This window comes from Leguminivora glycinivorella, chromosome 8 (genome assembly GCF_023078275.1).
Source record: "Leguminivora glycinivorella isolate SPB_JAAS2020 chromosome 8, LegGlyc_1.1, whole genome shotgun sequence".
Classification (NCBI taxonomy): Eukaryota; Metazoa; Arthropoda; class Insecta; order Lepidoptera; family Tortricidae; genus Leguminivora; species Leguminivora glycinivorella.
Window position 1 is genome coordinate 248425 of NC_062978.1, and position 23615 is coordinate 272039.

At 37.1% G+C, this 23615-nt stretch overlaps 1 protein-coding gene across 1 annotated transcript in view; it reads right to left on the reverse strand.

The window, feature by feature from the left end:
- Positions 1–20479, reverse strand: part of LOC125229176 — a 45686-nt gene extending 25207 nt beyond the window's left edge. Inside the window, exons 1-3 of the mRNA XM_048133966.1 lie at positions 20429–20479; positions 19953–20051; positions 7439–7709 (exon numbers count right to left, since the gene is read on the reverse strand). Of these exons, the coding sequence (XP_047989923.1) occupies positions 7439–7709; positions 19953–19966 (285 nt within the window). The 5' untranslated portion in view covers positions 19967–20051; positions 20429–20479. The remainder of the gene's footprint in view (positions 1–7438; positions 7710–19952; positions 20052–20428) is intronic.
- Positions 20480–23615: the final 3136 nt, after the last annotated feature.

Below are 23615 nucleotides of genomic sequence, written 5' to 3' on the forward strand. Positions count from 1 at the left end.
TGGAATACGGATGATTACGATACTCTTCTTGTATAGTGTAGTGTATAGGTGTCTCGAGTACATATGGCAGTCGGTGTCCGAGCGAGATAGAGGACGGACGTGCGGTGTGTATTGGCGAGCCAACCCAATGTATATAGCATAATAGTGTGACATTACAAGTGGCGACGAGGATAAAAGCAAGTACTTACCACGTGAATCTAGTATTCGGAAAAGATGGGATGGAAACATAAGTAACATAACCTATAAAATCGAGTAACGATGCGCCATGATGCACCGTTATCTTTTTGTAAACAGGTTTGGTTACCTGCCGTTTTAAATTACTGGCATTCTTAGTAGTTTCGGAACGTAATGAAGCTAAATGAAAGTGTTCATTAAATACTACAAAGCGAAATGATTATAACGGCAGTTTTTCAAGAATTAAGTCAAAACCAAATAAAAATAAATGAAATGTTATTTCTTTCAACCGCGCGAATATAAACCTTAAGCAGGTAACCGAACGATGCAATTAATAAAACGTTTGAGGTAATTGTCAACATACGGCCAGCCTTCCTAGATTGTCATGCCTATACAGGTGTTGGTGTGTGGCTCCTACCTACCTAGTAAACGGTTTGGTTACCTACCTAGATTGCAAAATGTTTTTAGGTACCAAAATGTTATTTGAGTTTATGTGTAGTGGGTTTATAAAATTGATTTATTACATAAATCACAGCCCGGAATCATTACAATAATTTCCGTCCAACCAAAAGAAATGATTTTTAATTAGTGAAGTTACCATCTACCTGTTGGTTGGTTTAATACACAAAATTATGTGATGTTGCTAAATTTATGAATGGTTAAGCTATTTACCTAAATAAGGCATTTACTTGAATGATAAAATGTTGTACAACCATCACACTTAAATGTCCTATGGTAGCATTAGTCGATGTTTGAGAGTAAGGTGAAAACCAAAACAAACTAGATAAATACTTACCTAAGTGTACTTACTTACATGGGTGAATTTACGTAAAAGTAACGTAAGTCACGACTTCATTAAGTGGTTATTTTGAACTACAGCTGCAAATGAAAGGATCTATGCATATGTCGGGAAAGTAACACTTATATAGAGATAGATTATCACTTGAACGTGAATCTTGAATTGATTGAACATGCCATAAAATCGTGACTAATACTCTTGTCGCGGATTGACTTACGTAAACATTCCTAACGCCGATTTCGAGCAGTTTTATCTGAGTATTTAATTACTTAAAAAACCAGAAAACCAGATGGGTTCACTTTAAGTGCTAAATATACCTACTTATAATAAATAAAGAAATATACACCCTGTTGTTATTGGATTACGTTAACTTTAAAAAAAAAGATTCATTACATCAAATACAATTAATTTATCTAAGAAACTAGCGTCGTAATTCTTGCGGTTATCGAGTTAAAAAAAAAAGTGTTGAACACAACAATTCCTAATGTTATTTGTTTTGACATATGCCGTCAATCACTTGACTCTAACTTGAATGTTATTCTTAAGGGTCTCTCACAATAATAAATTAATTTACTATGTATGAAAAGGATGAACATTTTTTATTGCATATTTACCTAAAAGTGATATACAGGTTGGTTCTTGATAATGAACCTAACGAAGTGTCAAATTTAACGGAAAAAAAAACACGGTATAGAATAAAATAAAAAAAAACACATTTTTGAAGCACTTATGATAAGCAGTTTCCATCTGAGTATTAAATTACTTTGTCAGTAAAGTCGGCAGAAGAAAAAAAAAGAGACATTAAACGGAGGTGCAACTCTGTACATTCAATTGTATCGACCATTTAATTGGCACCTAAGTACTATGAAATTTTATGCCATTTGTGGCTGAAAATAAGGCATTAAATTGCGAATTTGGAAACAGCACATGGAGGTGCACTCTGTACATTCAATTGTATTGTTTAGTATCGACCATTTAATTGGCATCTAAATACTATGAAATTTTATGCCATTTGTGGCTGAAAATAAGGCATTAAATTGCGAATTTGGAAACAGCACATGGAGGTGCACTCTGTACATTCAATTGCATTGTTTAGTTTCGACCATTTAATTGGCACTTAAATACTAAGAAATTTTATGCCATTTGTGGCTGAAAATAAGACATTAAATTGCGAAGTTGGATACAGCAGATAATACTGATCATTAAATTGTTATAAACAGTAGTTAAATAGCAATAGGAAAAAAAAACTGAACATTGAAATATTTTCAATAGAATATATTTTGACTTGTGTTAGTTAGAATCATTAAATTGATTGGGTACAGGTTGCCCCAAGAAAGTCCAGTATGGCTTCTTAATTGTCGTTGGAGGCATTTGACAGCGAAGGTGATCCTACATCAGTAGGAGTTCGGTGGGAGCGCTGGAAAAAAGCACTCTTTATATACCTAGATGCCGCTAACGTCAATCAGAGTGAAAAGAGTGAAAAAAAAAGACAGTGCATTGGTTTGACATTGCATTGTATATTAAAAAAAAACACGTAGTGGTGCAGCTGAATTTAATAAAATTAAGCGAACGCTTGATACATTTCAACAACGCGAAAAAAAAAACAAGTTGCTAACTCTGCTTATCGTCAACAAGGCTTTGTCAGGTATGGGTGACCTCAAGAGAAAGACATGCCTATTTAAGTTGATCTATGATAGATTTTCAAAGACAATCTACGTCAGTTGAAAATCATTACAAAAATATATTGGTACTGAAGGTACTCGTTATCAGTTAGGGTAATAGGTACATACTGCAGAGATTCATGTAGGTGAATCTCATATAAGTCAGGTGTCCAGTTAAAACAAATAAACTAATGGATCTGTGAGCCTCTATTGAACTAATATAGAAAAAAAAATAAGAAATAAAAATGCTGAACTTGTTTGCGTAATTTCACGGGAGGATATTAAAATGTGGTCTCTCTTTCGTGAATACATATTAAAGATTTTCCAAGCGAACTAGTAACCTAAGTTTGTAAATTTATAAAATAAATCTCACTAGTGACCTTATTTCGTCTGGTCAAGAAAATGAACAAAAGGACAACAATCAGCGGCTGAATCAGCTTTGTCTGTAGTGATTGTAAAATGTTAAATAATTACAGATTTCAATGCTTCACGTCAATTATCTAGGTACCTAACTACCTACAATGCACATTATTTAGAGGTTAGGGAACATGATTCTATATATAAATGGATTGATAGACGGATGTGAAGTTAAGGGTACAACTGAGAGAAATTTGCCTTGTGAATCTAACTCGTCTTGTTGCGTGTTTATTTGTTTGAAACAATAGTATTTTAGTAAAGGGAATAAATCACAATATTGATGATACAAGTCGAATTTGTACGAACCAAACAACAAGGTCAAACTTGTTAAAATATATTTTATTGAATCAGCTAAACATATGTTTAAAACAATATGTGACATGTGCTTTTACAAAATCGACTTGTTGGTTTAAATAAAACATTGGTTCAAAAAAAAAATCAATAATAATTCCTCCCACAAACGCTCCGGCTGTGGAATGAGCTATGTCAAGGTATTCCCGATGAACTACAGTATGGGGTTCTAAAAAAAAAGGAGTATACAAGTTTCTAATGGGTCGGCGACGCGCATGTGACACCCCTTGAGTTGCAGGCGTCCATAGGTTACGGTGACCGCTTTCAATTAGGAGGCCCTATAACTGTTTGCCACCGACGTGGTATATAAAAAAAAAAAAAAAAATGTAGAAGGTAGTTACACTTAACAACATCAAACTTGTAGTTGGAATGAAAGAACACGTAGGCGCAATTTAAAAAAAAAAAAAAAAAAAAAAAATAAATGTTGAAAGAACATGAAATCTAGTTGTTTTTCTCTCCGTGTGACACATAAATAAACGCTGAGTCTGTCAAGATATAACATCTCCTGCAGGAATTTAAAGACACAGCTGCAAAAACAAAATCAAATCGTGGTACCTTGGGAGAAACACTGTGCTTACCTACTAAACTACCTCGTAGTTCGGTGAGCTGTATAAGTATACTGTTACTCCTGTTACTCCGGTCAATTTCAGTATGACTTGATGCCTTGTAAATGGGCATGCTGATTTGTTCGGTTAACAGCGCAAAGAAAGTAAATCAAGGAGATAATATTTGGGTAATAATTTAGATGATATTTTATCAAAGGAATGGAATGCACTCCCACCATAGATGTTCCCAGAAAAATACGACCTCGGTCTCTTTAAGATAAAAGTGAATATGCTATATTACTGAATCGGTGAGCTCCATCTTCGACTATGTCTTCACCTTCCATCAGGTGTGACTATGGTCAATCGCCAATCAAAAAAAAAAAGTGGTTTTGTAATTTCTTTAATAATCATATTATAAAATAGCCTAGCCTAAGAGTTAAGATCTTAAGATAGATAAAGAGATAATAATAATAAAAAAAAGATGTTGATAAAATACTTTAAAAGAAAAGTGTTATCTAAAATATATACATACTGTGTAGATATAAATCGGATGTTAGTATAATTGGGTCAATTGGGTAAGCACTTCTTAAATAGTATATGAACAGCTATCTATTTTAGAAAATTAATCGTTGATTACTTTGTGTGGTACAAAGTATCTACGAGAAAGAAAGCTGACCATGATGAAACAAAATCAATAAAACGATAAAGTGGATACGTGACCCTGAATCGGATTTTAATGCATATTCTATATAGTATCTCTATGTATTACAATGCAATGAATCACGAGCCCTTTCGATCCAGAAAAAAAAAACAGGAGACAGTAAAAGTTTTAATAACTATGCACTGCAATTTATAATTAAATTTATGAGTAGGTAGATCTAACTAAACATTATAATATCCGTAAGTATTATGAATTGCATTAGATGAAATGAAAAATGAAATAAAATGAAATAAATGTTTATTCAAAAACTAAACTTACAACTAAATTTATCTTCTGCCAAACCAGAGTATGGTTTGTCGGCAGACGAGGCTCCAGATACATTAGCTTCTATAACGAAATACTTATATGTACTATTTACTAGTTACTAGCAATAATAGGTGCATATATAATGAAGTATAGGGCCGATACAATCAGTTATCATCAATAATTACCTAATATACATTAGACGCCTGACAAGCGACCTATTAAAAAAATGTAAATCATGAAAAGGTATGAAATTAGTGAAATATTATTGTACGAGCCGTACACCTTAGATGATATGATTCTTGATGATTGATTGTAGTCTTGATAGAAACACTGATTTTTGAAACACTTATAAATTTATTGATAACCAATGTATACTGAGTACTAGACTAGCTAGGAGCACGTATAAACGTAAACTAATGCATAAATCGATGTATAGCGTAATCGCAAATACAGCAATCAATCAATCAATCAATCATTATTTATTTGCAATAAAACATAACTAAATGCATGCAAATACAATCAAGCAATGCAAAGCAATTCTAATCAAGTCATAATTATATTAATTTTAATGCTGACGCGAGAAATGTGCGATGCTTGCATTGTACAATTATATTGTATGCTATTGAAGAAAAAAAAACACTCATATATGTATATAAATATTAAAAAAAAAATTATGTACTAATCTAGTTTTCAAAACAGTCTGAATTGAAAAAGGTAACAGATTTAAAGAAGAAAGAATGAGACTGACATCTAGGAATTGTAGTTAATAAAACACACAAGTATGTTTGAGTATACACTGCAGGTGGTGGTGCAGCGTCCGCTCTGAGTCAACCCTCAGACCGGAATGTCCTAAACATATGACTAAAGATAGAAAATTAATCCCTAATTATAACACTACTTCACATACAGTACTAAGTGGTAAAGACGGAGATTATCAAGTTAGGAATGACGAAAGTGGGCAGACAATTAGAATAAACGTAGTACATTACAAAAAAAAAAAAGATACACGGCACAGCATGGCAAGTATTTGAATTAAAACTAAATTGACCTATTATTTAAATATTTATAAATAAAATAAAAAATTAAAACAAGAAAGGGATGTAGTGTATAGGTGTCTCGAGTACATATGGCAGTCGGTGTCCGAGCGAGATAGAGGACGGACGTGCGGTGTGTATTGGCGAGCCAACCCAATGTATATAGCATAATAGCGTGACATTACATATAGATACTCGTAAAACGAAGTCTCGGCCTGAAATGTTTACCTATTATCGTGTTCGTGTGTTTATTTTGCGGCAGCGCCGTGCAGACTGAATAAAAATGGACATAGTTTTGCACATTAACGGAGCGTTTGGAGTGCGTCTAGATGGCGTGGTGCGCGTTTTGTGTACGTTTCTAGCACTGACGGTCACTCCAAAGTCGCCACGCCGATACGTCCAAATGGCGTGGCGTGGTGGATTTCAATCCCAATGGAAATCCACGTTCAGGATGCCGTTTAAAAATCATTATACATAGGTACGTTTTTGACCTTCACGGGCCGATTTTGGAATGCAAGCACGCCATTTGGACTGTTGGAAGGCTCGTCAGTGGCCACCTTTAAACATACATATTATTTTATATACTGAATCGACTTTTGTGGGTAAACAATGTGACCTTCGAGGGCTGAAGACCGCAGAGGATACGATATAGCTAAACAGATTACTTTATGAGGATAAAGAATATTCCTAATAAGTAATGATGCATATACTTAAGACTGATTGTTTTGCATAAAGGTTTTAAATAAATAATGTGGATAAAAAAGTACAATATTTTCTTTTCCAAATCATATCATTTATTGAGTGCAAACTAAGTTACATTTAACCTTTGTATTTGAGGTTTACAGTTTTGAGCCCTGACAGGATTGAATGCTGAAGGCAATGATACTTAGAGTATATAATTAGTCGATATTTAATCATGTTCATGGTTCTTAACTGAAAAGTGTACCCTACTGTTATGGGTGATATGCAAGTGATATGGCATTGAAATTAGGGCATGTAAACAGGTAAATATTGTATGGGAATTACTGAGAAACCGGTAACTAACAAGTTATTTTCATACAAACTATTTACCGATTGCATACCCTAATTGAAATTGAGGCTAATCGTGATTCCACATTGGGTGCAAGGACAGTGAATGTGTTAGGATATCGATCACTTGCGCGAGCGAAGCCGCGCGGGCACGTCTAGTTGTTTTATAACATGCAAAAGAAAACACATTTGTCATGTCATAACATTGTGGAAAATAAATAAGTAGAATGGAACTATAGTAAACACTTGAATTGGATTCCAAATTGTTGCTTTGTTGAAGCGGTTTACGTCAAAAATTAGTCAAGTAGAAATAAAATGGCGTTCTCATTAAGTAAATTTCCAAATTTTATGTCACACTCTTTGTGTGGAGAATTGATCGTTCCATATCTTTATAATACCAGAAAAAAAAAACAATTTAAGTAACCATAGTAGTATTAGGAACACACACACCGTATACTTACTACACACTGCATGTGGAAAACCGCACATAAAAATATGTGTCCCGAGACAAAGAACGATATATCGTCTCTGTATTCCTTCAAGTAGATGAGGCCTAGGACGATGACGGTGCATAATATCAGGATGGAGGCGAGGTTGAGGAGCGCGAGCGCGGCGTGCAGCGCGGGCGCGGGGCGGCCGAGCGGCGCGCGCGCGTGCGGCCACGAGCCCACCGTGCTCAGCATCAGCCGCACCTGCGCCACGTACCTGAAGCTCAGCGGCGTCTGTGCTGACCTGGACATGGTACGACATTATCTTACAATAATTATACAAAGATAACATGTACATATGTATACAAAGATAACACGTATATACGTACAAATTTAAAATTTAAAAAATTAAAAAAAAAAATTAAAAATTTAAAAAAAAAAAAAAAAAAAAATTGCTATTAGTACTTATTATAAATTGTTATTTTAACTCCTGTGAGCAGCTATTCAAATGTTAACGCGGGTTAGAAGTCATTACCCCTGATAGCTAGCAATTCTTTTTTTTGATACACTCAAAGAAATAGGTACGGGCTGAAAAACAGCGCTGTGCAGTCACTAGACTCGCGGCACAAGGTGAGTCTCGAGCCTATTGTCGCACCTAGTATTTAACTGTTGGTAGTTACTTAGTTATTTTAGTCCTCAAAGTTGTGATCATAGCTAATATAGAACATAGACATGATTGTACTGTATCATAGCGTAGCTTACTCTTAGTTGCATGATAGAAATAAATACTTAAGTAATTGTACCTTAAAATTATTTGCGACAATAAATGACTTTTTATTTTATTTTTTTTATTTTTATATGTATATACATCAAAAATAAAATTATTTACTAATTTATCGGCGTGAAAAAGATGTCCAGCTGGCTGTCATTGATCAGTATTTTGTTGAGTAGTGTTAATGCCTGGTGCAAGGGGAGGACGCGAGCGCACGTGTCCTGGTTGGAGGGACGGCGAACAATCCGCGGTTGCGCGGGCGCAGAGGCTTAGTTGAGGCAGGCGGGATTCTTATGGGAACAAGCGCAAGTAGCGACGGATTAGGTACCATACCTCTTAATAGTCGTAAATATCTGGGCGACCGAGCTTCGCTCGGTTCTATTTTAATATATCACGTCTTTAGATAAAAAAAAAAACTCTTATAAATACAAAAACAAAAAAAAAGACAAAAAACAAAAACTTAATTTCTGGCCGGGATTCGAAACCCTGACACCTACGATCTATCTGCGTACATTAGACCGACCTCGTGCGACTGAGCTACGCGGAATCGATGCGCGCGCGGCGAAATTAAGGACCATATTTAACGTTTACAAATGCGAAAGAAAAACTCATGAAAACTCGAAAATTTATGAATTTTCTTTTGACCTACCTACGAATGCACTTCGAAAAATATTTTGCGGGTTGAAAAGCACCTCGCGGCAGCACACTGGGCAAGTGGCAACCCAGACGAAAAGCGAGAGTGAAGCGCCCAGATGTCGCCAGGCAGCCAGCATTTTTACCTTATGTCAAAGGAGTAACGGATAAGGTTGGCACGGTACTAGACAGATACTCTATAAAAACGGTCTACAACCCCTTTATCCAAAATTGCAGGAAGCCTGAGGTCCCCGAAGGACGTTATTCCGTACCAGTCACCTGGCGTTTATAAGATTGATTGCAGTTGTGGTAGTTCCTACATTGGTGAGACGAAACGTACCATAGCGAAAAGGGTCAAGGAACATGTCGCAGCTGTAAAAAATCGCCAGGTGAACAAGTCTGCCGTTGCTCAGCACTTACTACAGTTAGGGCCTAACCATTGGATTGAGCTTCACAACCCTAAAATTCTCTCTACAGATCGTGGGTATTATAGTAGAAAAAATACGTGAAGCCATTGATATTTAGAAGTATAAAAATTTCAATCGAGACGAAGGTTTTAATATCTCATCCACATGACATGGAACCCGGTCATTAGTAAATGCAAGAAGAAACAAATATCGCAGGTTGAAAAACCGAATATCGTGAATGTTGTGTGTCGACAAGGTGACATCCCTAGCGCACAAACTGTTCAAGTGGGTAGTCAGGACCAAGTGCAGGTAGTTCGAAAAAGTCGTAGGTACAGCTGGAAGACGTTGATGTCAACTTCAGCCAGTCTGCTCCGAGACCACGGGGTCAATGCCGTTCTTGAAACGTCGGAGGTTAGTGTTCAAAACATAGTAATACGCGATTAAGTCCCGTTTGCAATTTCAAATAAATGTTATTTATGTTTACACCTTTAATCACCCATATAACCATAATCGGTCGCCGTTCCTACGCAAATCCTCCTATTTTGTGTACACACAGGTCTTCGGGTCTCAATGCTTAGTCGCAGTACGGTCGACGTTTAGTCGCGGCGACCCAAATGGGGACGATTGGTAACAGGCACAAATGGTCACAGAAGTGACAGAAGTGTGCACTACGCGTGCACATATTGTTACCGTTTGGCGACTACTTTCCCAAAATCATTCGTTCATTTCATTCTTTTCAAATGGCGACTGTCAGAGACGTCAAAGTAAAAAAGAAATAAAATAATTTGACATTAAAATGTAATGGCGTAAGAATTTGTTAAAGATAAATATTGTTTGCATTTGTAATATAATGTGGGCTAATTACCATGGCCAATTAAATTGCTCGAGTGATTTCATAAAATAAGTCTAAATTTATCAACGCGCTATCAATTTACCTCAGTTTAACCAGTAATAATATTATTGACTACTCGGTGTTTGCGTGTTATGTATATTGATTGGTAAAGTTTTAGTGCTCCGGTGCATATACTATACTGAAATAATAAAAATAATGCCTAGAAAACCAATAAAGTTGTTAAAATATGGATTAAGACGGTAATATTCCATGTAAAAAACAGTCGCCAAACGGTCACCAAACGGTCGTAAAATGGTCGCAGCGTACACGCGTGACCGAAAGCAGTGAATATTTATTATATTTTCAAAATGGCTTCTTGTATTATTTTTTTCCAGGTATCCTCAAACTTTATAAACAATTAAATATGCCGTCGTACTCAGTTGCCCTCACTAAAGAAGATTAAAAAAAAATTGTAACGTGCGTACCGAGCTGCTGGGTTGTAAAGGATCGGGGATCATATTATTATGGTCTTCTATAGAGCAACTAGTATTTTGCGGCATTTCACAATTGACACTTGTTGAAGTAGTCTTCATTAATATTACTATCAACATTCATTTCAGCGATCTGTACTTCTTTTGTCAAGATTTTTGTATAGATAAGTGTCTACAAATTTGTAATGTTAAAGAGACATAAATAAAACGTAGTAGAGTAAATAATGTGTTTTTTTTGTAACCCAAACAAAATACTTGTAGATACGAGTGCGGAAAAGAGGAAAATCGATACGAGTAGCGATAAATTAATACACGAACGAAGGGAGTGTTTTAAATCGACACGAGTTGTGAATGTCCTTTTCGTACGTGTATCGTACGACGATTTTCAGTACCTAAATCTAAGCTAAGAGTTTCGTCCAGACAAGAAATGAATCATTGCTTGATTTGCTCGCACTACTGCGTTAAAAAAAGCAGCATCTGTACTGAAAAAACTATCATTGCGCAACAGAAATTCTATTAATATCACAGTAAATACTCTATTTCATTTGATTCCTACTTTTATTGTGTAAAGCAACACTACACTTCATTTTTAACCCCTGACGCAAAAACGAAGGGGTGTTATAAGTTTGACGTGTCTGTCTGTCTGTCTGTCTGTCTGTTTGTCTGTCTGTGTGTGTGTCTGTCTGTGGCATCGTAGCTCCCGAACGGATGAACCGTCTGAAAGCTGAGTTAGTCGGGAGTGTTCTTAGCCATGTTTCATGAAAATCGGTCAACTATGTCGCGGTCGGGGGTTTTTTCAAAATTTTAATTTTTATCAATAAGAATTAAAAATTATATATTTAATACATTAAGTAACTATAAAGTGCTTATCTATTTGTATTATCATTCTGCACTTTTCTTAACTTTCCCACATTTCTATAAAATGTCGAAGAGTGCTTAAATGGTCGTCGTCGTTTATTATTATTTAATTCGCTCATATTTAAATGATTCAAAGCAACCAGTCCACAACTTCACAAGACAGTTTGAGAAACCTTCGTATTTCAGATTGTCATTTGCGGATACAGTGGTTTAGGAGCAGTTCGGTAATCAGACCTACACATGTGTGTACAAATTCTGTCAATGTCACTGTCAGAAACCGCTCTGACAGTGACAATGACAGCCACAAATTCGTCCACATGTTGTTACAGTTATGTGTGCAAACGTCGACTAATAAAGTGTCGTTAAAAGTCATTCTGACAGTGACATTGACAGCCACAAATTCGTACACATTTTGTTACCGTAACGAGTGCACACGACGACTACATTTTGTTATTGTATCAATACGGTCGCATTGTTTGCACGACGTTACCACGCGTTATGTCACATTTGACAGTTAGTTACTGATTTGAAGATTTTGCGACTGAAATGGTTGTATGGGCATAGTTATAGTACGAGTTGTGTAACGACTTACCTGTCATCAAATTTATTCTTCACCATTTCAAATTTTTGTTTTAAACTCATGGCTCAGTTAGGTATAAATACCTAATTAAAACGAAACTTTATATCAAATGGAGGAAAAGCGTCATAACCACTGCCGCTCTTTTCGAATTGTGTAAAATGGCCAGCTCGCTATATGTATTGTGACATTTATGGCTTTTCATAAAAATTAAGGCCTAAGGCAGTTTCCACATTGGACATTACTAAGGCGTCTAATTTCTCGGTCCATATTATTTCTCAAACTTCGAGATTTCTTTAGCACAATTTCTCGAGTTGCTAGAGTCTCGAGCCTTTTTTTAATGGTTTTGCGAGATCTTTTCTCGTCTTGAATGAAGCCAAACTCTTGAGTTACCTCTTGAAACCCTACACGCAACATGTGAGCGAAATATACACAATTACACATAGTTTGAAAATTTGTGACAGCAATGTAGTCGGCAGTGATGTCGCACTGCAACCTGCTATGGAAATAGCTAATAGTTGTAAAAAAACTCAGTACGGTTAATCTCTGCACGTTTTTGCTTCATACATAATTTAATATGTACATACATACAATCAAGCGTGTATCCCATAAAGGGGTAGGCAGAGCACATGAACGTACTCAAGCTACAGTGCCACTCTTGGCAAAAAGGGGTTGAATGAAAACGAAATTGTGACATTGCAGTGACAGGGTGCCAGCTTCTCGCCTACGCCCCAATTTAACCCATATCTCGCACTCGCAGTCGACATACAATCAAGCGTGTATCCCATAAAGGGGTAGGCAGAGCACATGAACGTACTCAAGCTACAGTGCCACTCTTGGCAAAAAGGGGTTGAATGAAAACGAAATTGTGACATTGCAGTGACAGGGTGCCAGCCTCTCGCCTACGCCCCAATTTAACCCATATCTCGCAGTCGAGTTATAATTTGTATAAAAGACGAACTTTTCTCTTTGATCATATAAATTAGCCTGCCTAAATGTTTATTTTATTACCTATTGAATTTTATATTAAATAATATTTTTACCCTGCAAGAGTAGGTAACATTTTCCAGCCTTAGAATTGAAGGATATTTAGTGAACCTTGTTTGATAAATGTTTAAACATAGAATTATCCTCGCCTTTGATATTGTTTGTTCTATGATTGTCCACGTTGGTGGCCTCACACGGCCGCTGTTTGTGCAATCACCCCCTAGCTCCTATATAGTGGACGCACAAATTATAGAGAACCATTTCTGCAAATGAGGATAAGCGAGAAAATATTATAACGAGTATTTTATTCAAAATTCAAAATACTTATTCAGCAAATAGGCCACAGGGGCACGATTACACGTCACATACATTTTAATATAATTTTTATATTTTTATTATTGTACCTATAGGTACTTAGCACAGGCAATATTAGTAATATATCCTCCGTGCTGTAGCACCACGTTGCGCGGGAGCTTTATTCGACACGCGGAAACTGACGTTTCGTCTTGGTTTTCAGTTGATGTTGGATTGGAAAAATCGTGACCAAGTTGAATTGTTGCTGACAATCACCTGTCAACCTTACTCTTTAGCATATGGATATGGAAGTCTTACACATTTTACTTTGACAGTAACTCTCTATACCTAATACTCGATCCTATTATATATATTAACCGATGCCTACTTACATACTAATCCCTTCCCCCTGAGCCACCTGCATTTTACACTGCCTAGATATTGATTGCCGACCGATTATTCCGACCCCATTCCCTATTCTTATCCCCGTCCTTATCTCTATCCTTGTCCCCGTCCCCGTCCCCGTCCCGTCCCCGTCCCTCCCCTATCCCTATCCCTATCCCTATCCCTATCCCTATCCCTATCCCTATCCCTATCCCTATCCCTATCCCTATCCCTATCCCTATCCCTATCCCTATCCCTATCCCTATCCCTATCCCTATCCCTATCCCTATCCCTATCCCTATCCCTATCCCTATCCCTATCCCTATCCCCGTCCCCATCCCCTATCCCTATCCCTATCCCTATCCCTATCCCTATCTGTCCCTGTCCCCGTCCCCGTCCCCGTCCCCGTCCCCGTCCCCGTCCCCGTCCCCGTCCCCGTCCCCGTCCCCGTCCCCGTCCCCGTCCCCGTCCCCGTCCCTGTCCCTAACCCTAACCCTAACCCTAACCCTAACCCTATCCCGTTCCTGTCCCTGTCCCTGTCAAATTATCAAGCTAGGAGGTGAACTTTGAATAATCCTCTCTTAGTGCTCCTCTAAGGAACTTCCGTGTCTATTTGAAATCTCTTGAACCAGAAGTAAAGATAAAAACTAAACCTATACTTATGGCTATATGGACATTTTAACCCTATTGCACAACAACAGGGGAGAAAATTTATTTTCCACCTCATTAAATTTTAAAATCGTTGTATTTATCGTAATCCGCGACCCGATAAACCATAAAACCGGCCAAGAGCGTGTCGGGCCACGCTCAGTGTAGGGTTCCGTAGTTTTCCGTATTTTTCTCAAAAACTACTGAACCTATCAAGTTCAAAACAATTTTCCTAGAAAGTATTCATAAAGTTCTACTTTTGTGATTTTTTTCATATTTTTTAAACATATGGTTCAAAAGTTAGAGGGGGGGGACGCACTTTTTTTTCCTTTAGGAGCGATTATTTCCGAAACTATTAATATTATCAAAAAACGATATTAGTAAACCCTTATTCATTTTTTAATACCTATCCAACGATATATCACACGTTGGGGTTGGAATGAAAAAAAATATCAGCCCCCACTTTACATGTAGGGGGGTGCCCTAACGAAACATTTTTTTCCACTTTTTATTTTTGCACTTTGTTGGCGTGATTGATATACATATTGGTACCAAATTTCAGCTTTCTAGTGCTAACGGTTACTGAGATTATCCGCGGACGGACGGACGGACGGACGGACGGACGGACGGACGGACGGACGGACGGACGGACGGACGGACAGACAGACATGGCGAAACTATAAGGGTTCCTAGTTGACTACGGAACCCTAAAAACGATACCCATATTGTGATTTTGACTTACCCCCTTTTGCCCCCCTTTAGGGGTCAAATTTTCAAAAACCTGAAACATGTATTTAGTCATATGTCTTTAGGAATCCTCTTGTGAAGTTTCGAATAAAATAGTCAAACTAATGTTATTTCCCCATACAAACTTTGAACCCCCATTTCACCCTTTTAAGAGAAGAATTTTGAAAAATCCTTTCTTAGTGCTCCTCTACGCCATATAAGGAACCGATGTGCCAAATTTGAAATCTCTAGGACCAGCGGTTTCGGCTGTGTGTTGATATATTACGTCAGTTAGTCAGTCAGTCAGTTTCTTCTTTTATATATTTTTTGATATTTAAACCCCATTGCACTACAACAGGGGAGAAGGTATTTCACTTCTGCCTTGTTAGATTTTAAAAACGTTGTATTTATCGTGATCAGCGACCCAATAAACCATAAAAACGATACCCATATTAGTTTTTTGACTTTATCACCCCCTTTTCACCCTTTTAGGGGTTAAATTTTCAAAAAACCTGAAACACGTCTTTAGTCATATGTTTTAAGGATCCCTCCTGTGAAGTTTCGAATAAACCAGTGAAGCTAACATTGTTTCCCCATACAAACTTTGAACCCCCATTTGACCCCCTTAAGAGGCGAATTTTGAAAAATACTTTCTTAGTGCTCCTCTACACTATATAAGGAACCTACTTGCCAAATTTGACATCTCTAGGACCAGCGGTTTCGGCTGTGCGTTGATATGTCTGTCAGTCAGTCAATATCTTCTTTTATATATTTTTTTGATATTTAAACCCCATTGCACCACAACAGGGGAGAAGGTATTTCACTTCCGCCTCGTTAGATTTTAAAAATGTTGTATTTATCGTAATCAGCGACCCGATAAACCATAAAAACGATACCCATATTGATTTTTTGACTTTTTCACCCCCTTTTCACCCTTTTAGGGGTTAAATTTTCAAAAAACCTGAAACACGTATTCAGTCATATGTCTTAAAGAATCTTCCTGTGAAGTTTCGAATAAAATAGTCAAACTAATCTTGTTTCCCCATACAAACTTTGAACCCCCATTTGACCCCCTTAGAAGGTGAATTTTGGAAAATCCTTTCTTAGTGCTCCTCTACACTATATAAGGAACCTACGTGCCAAATTTTAAATCTCTAGGACCAGCGGTTTCGGCTGTGCGTTGATATGTCAGTCAGTCAGTCAGTCAGTCAGTCAGCTTCTTCTTTTATATATTTAGAAAACAAAAATCAAATTTGTTTTGTTATCACAAAACTGTATGATACTGTTTGGTTAGGTTGTCACACTTGTCACATAACTGTTGCTAAAATATAATATATAATATATTTTAGCAACAGTTATGTGACAAGTGTGACAAGCTTACCAAACAGTGCATAGACTGCCATCTCTCGACACAAGCTTCAAACTTTTGGACGTCAGTTTTGACAATTTGGCCCATATTGTTAGCTTGATATGTGTTAAAATGTCAAATATTTATATTAGCGCCATCTAGCCGAGCGTTCCCCAAAGGTGTAACGCCATCTAGGCCACCGTACCTTTTTCTCTAGGGCTTCGAGGTACGTTTTTTTCTTAGACTTTATCCGTCTATACGGAGTTACAAATGTCTTTGATATTTCTAAATATATAAATCTAAATATATAAAAGAAGAAGCTGACTGACTGACTGACTGACTGACTGACTGACTGACTGACTGACTGACTGACATATCAACGCACAGCCGAAACCGCTGGTCCTAGAGATTTCAAATTTGGCACGTAGGTTCCCTATATAGTGTAGAGGAGCACTAAGAAAGGATTTTCCAAAATTCACCTCCTAAGGGGGTCAAATGGGGGTTCAAAGTTTGTATGGGGAAACAAGATTAGTTTGACTAATTTATTCGAAACTTCACAGGAAGATTCCTTAAGACATATGATTGACTACGTGTTTCAGGTTTTTTGAAAATTTAACCCCTAAAAGGGTGAAAAGGGGGTAATAAAGTCAAAAAATCAATATGGGTATCGTTTTTATGGTTTATCGGGTCGCTGATCACGATAAACACAACGTTTTTAAAATCTAACGAGGCGGAAGTGAAATACCTTCTCCCCTGTTGTGGTGCAATGGGGTTTAAATATATAAAAGAAGATATTGACTGACTGATTGACATATTAACACACAGCCGAAACTGTTGGTCCTAGAGATTTCAAATTTGGCACATAGGTTCCTTATATGGCGTAGAGGAGCACTAAGAAAGGATTTTTCAAAATTCTCCTCTTAAAAGGGTGAAATGGGGGTTCAAAGTTTGTATGGGGAAACAAGATTAGTTTGATTATTTTATTCGAAACTTCACAGGAGGATTTCTAAAGAAATTTGACCCCTAAAGGGGTGCAAAGGGGGTAAAGTCAAAAGCACAATATGGGTATCGTTTTTATGGTTTATCGGGTCGCTGATCACGATAAATACAACGATTTTAAAATTGAATGAGGTGGAAAAGAAATTTTCTCCCCTGTTGTTGTGCAATGAGGTTAAAATATCCAAAATAGCCATAAGTATAGCTTTAGTTTTTATCTTTACTTCTGGTTCAAGAGATTTCAAATTAACACGGAAGTTCCTTAGAGGAGCACTAAGAAAGGATTTTTTATAGTTCACCTCCTAGCATGATAATTTGACAGGGGCAAGGACAGGGACAGGAACGGGATAGGGTTAGGGATAGGGATAGAGACGGGGACGGGGACGGGGACGGGGACGGGGACGGGGACGGGGACGGGGACGGAACGGGATAGGGTTAGGGATAGAAATAGGGGACGGGGACAGGGATAAAATGCAGGTGGCTCAGTGGGAAGGTATTAGTAAGTAGGCATCGGCGAGTATCCTGCATCCGTAATAACTATTACATTCAATGTGCTGTAAGAAGATCGTTGTTTGCTTGCCTTTTATATGTTTACGTTTGCAATAAGTATAAGCAAAATGGAAAAAATTGTAAGCGATAATGCAAGGTAGTACTTTCTACCCTACCGACCATAGCGTCGAGATACTGGCTATGTGGGTTGTATGAAGTTTCCCCAGTATAAATATTTAAATAGGTAAAATACATACATATTCGTACCTACTACCTACGCTGTGGTCGCTTAAATACCTATATAAAAGAAGAAACTGACTGACTGACTGACATATCAACGCACAGCCGAAACCGCTGGTCCTAGAGATCCCAAATTTGGCACGTAGGTTCCTTACAAGGTGTAGAGGAGCACTAAGAAGAATTGAGTTTTCGACTTTCACTCCGTAAAAAAAGTTGCGAACACACAGGTCGTAAGACGCTACAGGAGCGAAGATGCTAACATGGAAAGGAGCCCACATTTCAATTTGGGAATTTTAGTTAAATATACTTGTGATATTAACTCGATTTATCGAAAAAAAATTGTCCATAAAGAACAACTCAGTTAAAAATGAAACATCAAAAAAATCAAGACGGTTCGACGCAGATAAAAATAATAACAATCTGTGTTGATAAAATCATTGCTCTAGCTTCAAAAACCAGGGAGGAAATAGTCGAGAGCGTTTGTATGGAAATTTGACCCCTCCTGTAGCGTCTTCTAATTGACAACATTTCATATTTTTGAGTACTACTTTTTATTGTTTGGTTTGAAAGAACTCAATACTAAAAGATACACGTATTTTTTTATTTTTCCAAAAACTGCTATTTTAATGAGAAAATCCCTTTTTAAACTACTTCGAGCAGAAAGAGCGTAAGTTACAAACGTCAAGACACAGCTTCGTGACGTCACATGTGTTGTTTCATACACCTAAGAAAACGACAAAATCATTTCTAAAAAAAAAGTTTTAACAGTCAGCTCAAACAGTCCGGTATGTCTGACTGTCAAGTGTCACTGTCAACCAATAGTGAATGACAAATTTTTTATACTAAAAATACGGAAAAAAAATTAAAAAAATTATTTATGTGATCTACAAGCGTATATCCCGAAATGGTTTTCGATTTAGGGACATAGAAAATTTTGAAACGTTGTCAATTATAAACAAAGGCTAAAAGTTTTTAATTCGGTTCTAAAAATTTACATAATGTTCAAGGGAACTTTTGGATTTCTGTTTTGTTTATTGTATTGAACAAATGTTTAAAAACCGGCCAAGAGTGTGTCGGGCCACGCACAGTGTAGGGTTCCGTAGTTTTCCGTATTTTTCTCAAAAACTACTGAACCTGTGAAGTTCAAAACAATTTTCCTAGAAAGTCTTTATAAAGTTCTACTTTTGTGATTTTTTTCATATTTTTTAACCATATGGTTCAAAAGTTAGAGGGGGGGGGACGCACTTTTTTTTCCTTTAGGAGCGATTATTTCCGAAAATATTAATATTATCAAAAAATGATTTTAGTAAACCCTTATTCATTTTTAAATACCTATCCAACAATATATCACACGTTGGGGTTGGAATGAAAAAAAATATCAGCCCCCACTTTACATGTAGGGGGGGGGTACCCTAATAAAACATTTTTTCCATTTTTTATTTTTGCACTTTGTCGGCGTGATTGATATACATATTGGTACCAAATTTCAGCTTTCTAGTGCTAACGGTTACTGAGATTATCCGCGGACGGACGGACGGACGGACGGACGGACGGACGGACGGACGGACGGACGGACGGACGGACGGACGGACGGACGGACGGACGGACGGACGGACGGACGGACGGACGGACGGACGGACGGACGGACGGACAGACAGACAGACATGGCGAAACTATAAGGGTTCCTAGTTGACTACGGAACCCTAAAAAGCAGCGTGGTCCGTGTCATTATTTTAGTCCATGATTAAAATGTGTGAAACTATCACAAAAAATCACAATGAAATATAAACAATAGGTATTACGCTAGCTTCATCTTGACAACAATCAGAATATACAGTGTGTATTAAAATTGGAATGATACTCACCAACTGCTTGGCATAATTTAATGTACTGTGTGCACTTCGTAATTGTCGTAACTCACATCGCTACGTACTACTGCACACTGATGATGAGCTGTCATTGCCCTTAAAAATTGACATTAGACAAGTATTTGTGCAGTACATTGCTGGCAATATAATATTTCTTAGAAAATTTAATTAATATACCTATACCTATGTTATATAATATATATATATATATATATTATCTAGCCTATAATGGTGTCCCACTGCTGGGCAAAGGCCTCTCCCCTTAACCTCCATGACTCCCGGTTTAGTGCCCATATTACGCTCCTTTAAACAAACATCACTTGCTGGTAACAGCCTGTATTTCACCGAGAATGTCGATATTTTAGTAAAATGTTAATGAACGTGTATTGTATGTACAAGTACGTATTAAATTAGTCATATGTCATGTTATTTTCTTTACGTCTGTGTTAAATAATTTATGCAAAATATTATACCTGTATCGTTTCAGGTCAAACTTATTACAGGAATACGGTCAAAAATCAGAATAAAATAATTAAATATTTTTAAGCCGTAGTCATTGTATGCAACTACGTAGAAATTCAACAATGCCAATATTCGTAAACACATTATTAGGTGTAACGAAAATATTGGGGATCCGTTTAAAGGCATAGCATAGGTTACATACTTAGTGACCGAGTTTTTAGGGTTCCGTAGTCAACTAGGAACCCTTATAGTTTCGCCATGTCTGTCTGTCCGTCCGTCCGTCCGTCCGTCCGGATAATCTCAGTAACCGTTAGCACTAGAAAGCTGAAATTTAGTACCAATATGTATATCAATCACGCCGACAAAGTGGTAAAATAAAAAGAGGAAAAAAATGTTTTGTTAGGGTACCCCCCCCCCACATGTAAAGTGGGGACTGATTTTTTTTTCATTCCAACCCCAACGTGTAATATATTGTTGGATAGGTATTTAAAAATGAATAAGGGTTTATTAAAATCGTTTTTTGATAATATTAATATTTTCGGAAATAATCGCTCCTAAAGGAAATAAAAGTGTCCCCCCCCTCTAACTTTTGAACCATATGTTTAAAAAATATGAAAAAAAATCACAAAAGTAGAACTTTATAAAGACCTTTCTAGGAAAATTGTTTTGAACTTGATAGGTTCAGTAGTTTTTGAGAAAAATACGGAAAACTACGGAACCCTACACTGAGCGTGGCCTGACACGCTCTTGGCCGGTTTTTTTAAATAGTTTTATTACAAAAAAGGCAAAATAATGTAATATTGACAAAATATTTTACTGATGTAATGATGCATTTGACCCTTGTTAATAGAAAGGAAGAGTACGTACTAGTTCCAGTTAGAACATATTTATGCTTAAGCAATAATTGACAACATTTCATATTTTCGACTACTACTTTTTATTGTTTGGTTTGAAAGAACTCAATACTTAAAGTTACACGTATTTTTTACATCTCCCGAAAACTGCTATTTTAATGCGAAAATCCCTTTTTAGGGTTCCGTAGTCAACAAGGAACCCTTATAGTTTCGCCATGTCTGTCTGTCCGTCCGTCCGTCCGTCCGTCCGTCCGTCCGTCCGTCCGTCCGCGGATAATCTCAGTAACCGTTAGCACTAGAAAGCTGAAATTTGGTACCAATATGTATATCAATCACGCTAACAAAGTGCAAAAATAAAAAAACCGGCCAAGAGCGTGTCGGGCCACGCTCAGTGTAGGGTTCCGTAGTTTTCCGTATTTTTCTCAAAAACTACTGAACCTATCAAGTTCAAAATAATTTTCCTAGAAAGTCTTTATAAAGTTCTACTTTTGTGATTTTTTTCATATTTTTTTAAACTTATGGTTCAAAAGTTAGAGGGGGGGGGACGCACTTTTTTTTCCTTTAAATAAATAAAAAATAAAATAAAAAATAAAAAAGCCTTTTATTTCTTGCAAAAGTAAATAAATACATCAAGTGATACATCTTTAATGGTTCGGTTCTGTTGCAAGAACCCCAGTTTGGGTATAGGCCTCCTCCAAACGGTTCCATCTCTCTCTGTCTTGGGCCACTTGCATCCACGAAGGGCCAGCGATTTTGATGATGTCTACCCACCTCGTGTGAGGTCGTGCCCTGCGACGTTTTCCTATAGGACCCCTCCAGGAAGATACTTTTCTAGTCCATCTGTTATCTTGTAGGCGTGCCACGTGTCCCGCCCACTTCCATTTCAGCTTTCGCGCATAGGGTATTACATCCATCGCTTTTGTGATTTCCCGTATTTTTGTATGACGTATTTTTTGGATTTTTCTTATGTTTAGCATGCTACGTTCTATACCCCTTTGACAAGATGTTAGTTTCCTCTTTACATTTGTGGCCATTTTCCATGTTTGGCAAGCGTATGTTAAACAAGGCAGTAGGCACGACGTGAAGACTCTTGTTTTAACATTTATTGGCAAAGTGCTCTTAAATATTTCCTTTAGGCTCCAGTATTTCCTTTAGGAGCGATTATTTCCGAAAATATTAATATTATCAAAAAACGATCTTAGTAAACCCTTATTAATTTTTAAATACCTATCCAACAATATATCACACGTTGGGGTTGGAATGAAAAAAAATATCAGCCCCCACTTTACATGTAGGGGGGGTACCCTAATAAAACATTTTTTTCCATTTTTTATTTTTGCACTTTGTTGGCGTGATTGATATACATATTGGTACCAAATTTCAGCTTTCTAGTGCTAACGGTTACTGAGATTATCCGCGGACGGACGGACGGACGGACGGACGGACGGACGGACGGACGGACAGACAGACATGGCGAAACTATAAGGGTTCCTAATTGACTACGGAACCCTAAAAATGGAAAAAAATGTTTTATTAGGGTACCCCCCCTACATGCAAAGTGGGGGCTGATATTTTTTTTCATTCCAACCCCAACGTGTGATATATTGTTGGATAGGTATTTAAAAACCGGCCAAGAGCGTGTCGGGCCACGCTCAGTGTAGGGTTCCGTAGTTTTCCGTATTTTTCTCAAAAACTACTGAACCTATCAAGTTCAAAACAATTTTCCTAGAAAGTCTTTATAAAGTTCTACTTTTGTGATTTTTTTCATATTTTTTAAACATATGGTTCAAAAGTTAGAGGGGGGGGGGGGACGCACTTTTTTTCCTTTAGGAGCGATTATTTCCGAAAATATTAATATTATCAAAAAACGATCTTAGCAAACCCTTATTCATTTTTTAATACCTATGCAACAATATATCACACGTTGGGGTTGGAATGAAAAAAAATATCAGCCCCCACTTTACATGTAGGGGGGGTACCCTAATAAAACATTTTTTTACATTTTTTATTTTTGCACTTTGTTGGCGTGATTGATATACATATTGGTACCAAATTTCAGCTTTCTAGTGCTAACGGTTACTGAGATTAACCGCGGACGGACGGACGGACGGACGGACGGACGGACGGACAGACAGACAGACAGACATGGCGAAACTATAAGGGTTCCTAGTTGACTACGGAACCCTAAAAATGAATAAGGGTTTACTAAGATCGTTTTTTGATAATATTAATATTTTCGGAAATAATCGCTCCTAAAGGAAAAAAAAGTGCGTCCCCCCCCCTCTAACTTTTGAACCATATGTTTAAAAAATATGAAAAAAATCACAAAAGTGGAACTTTATAA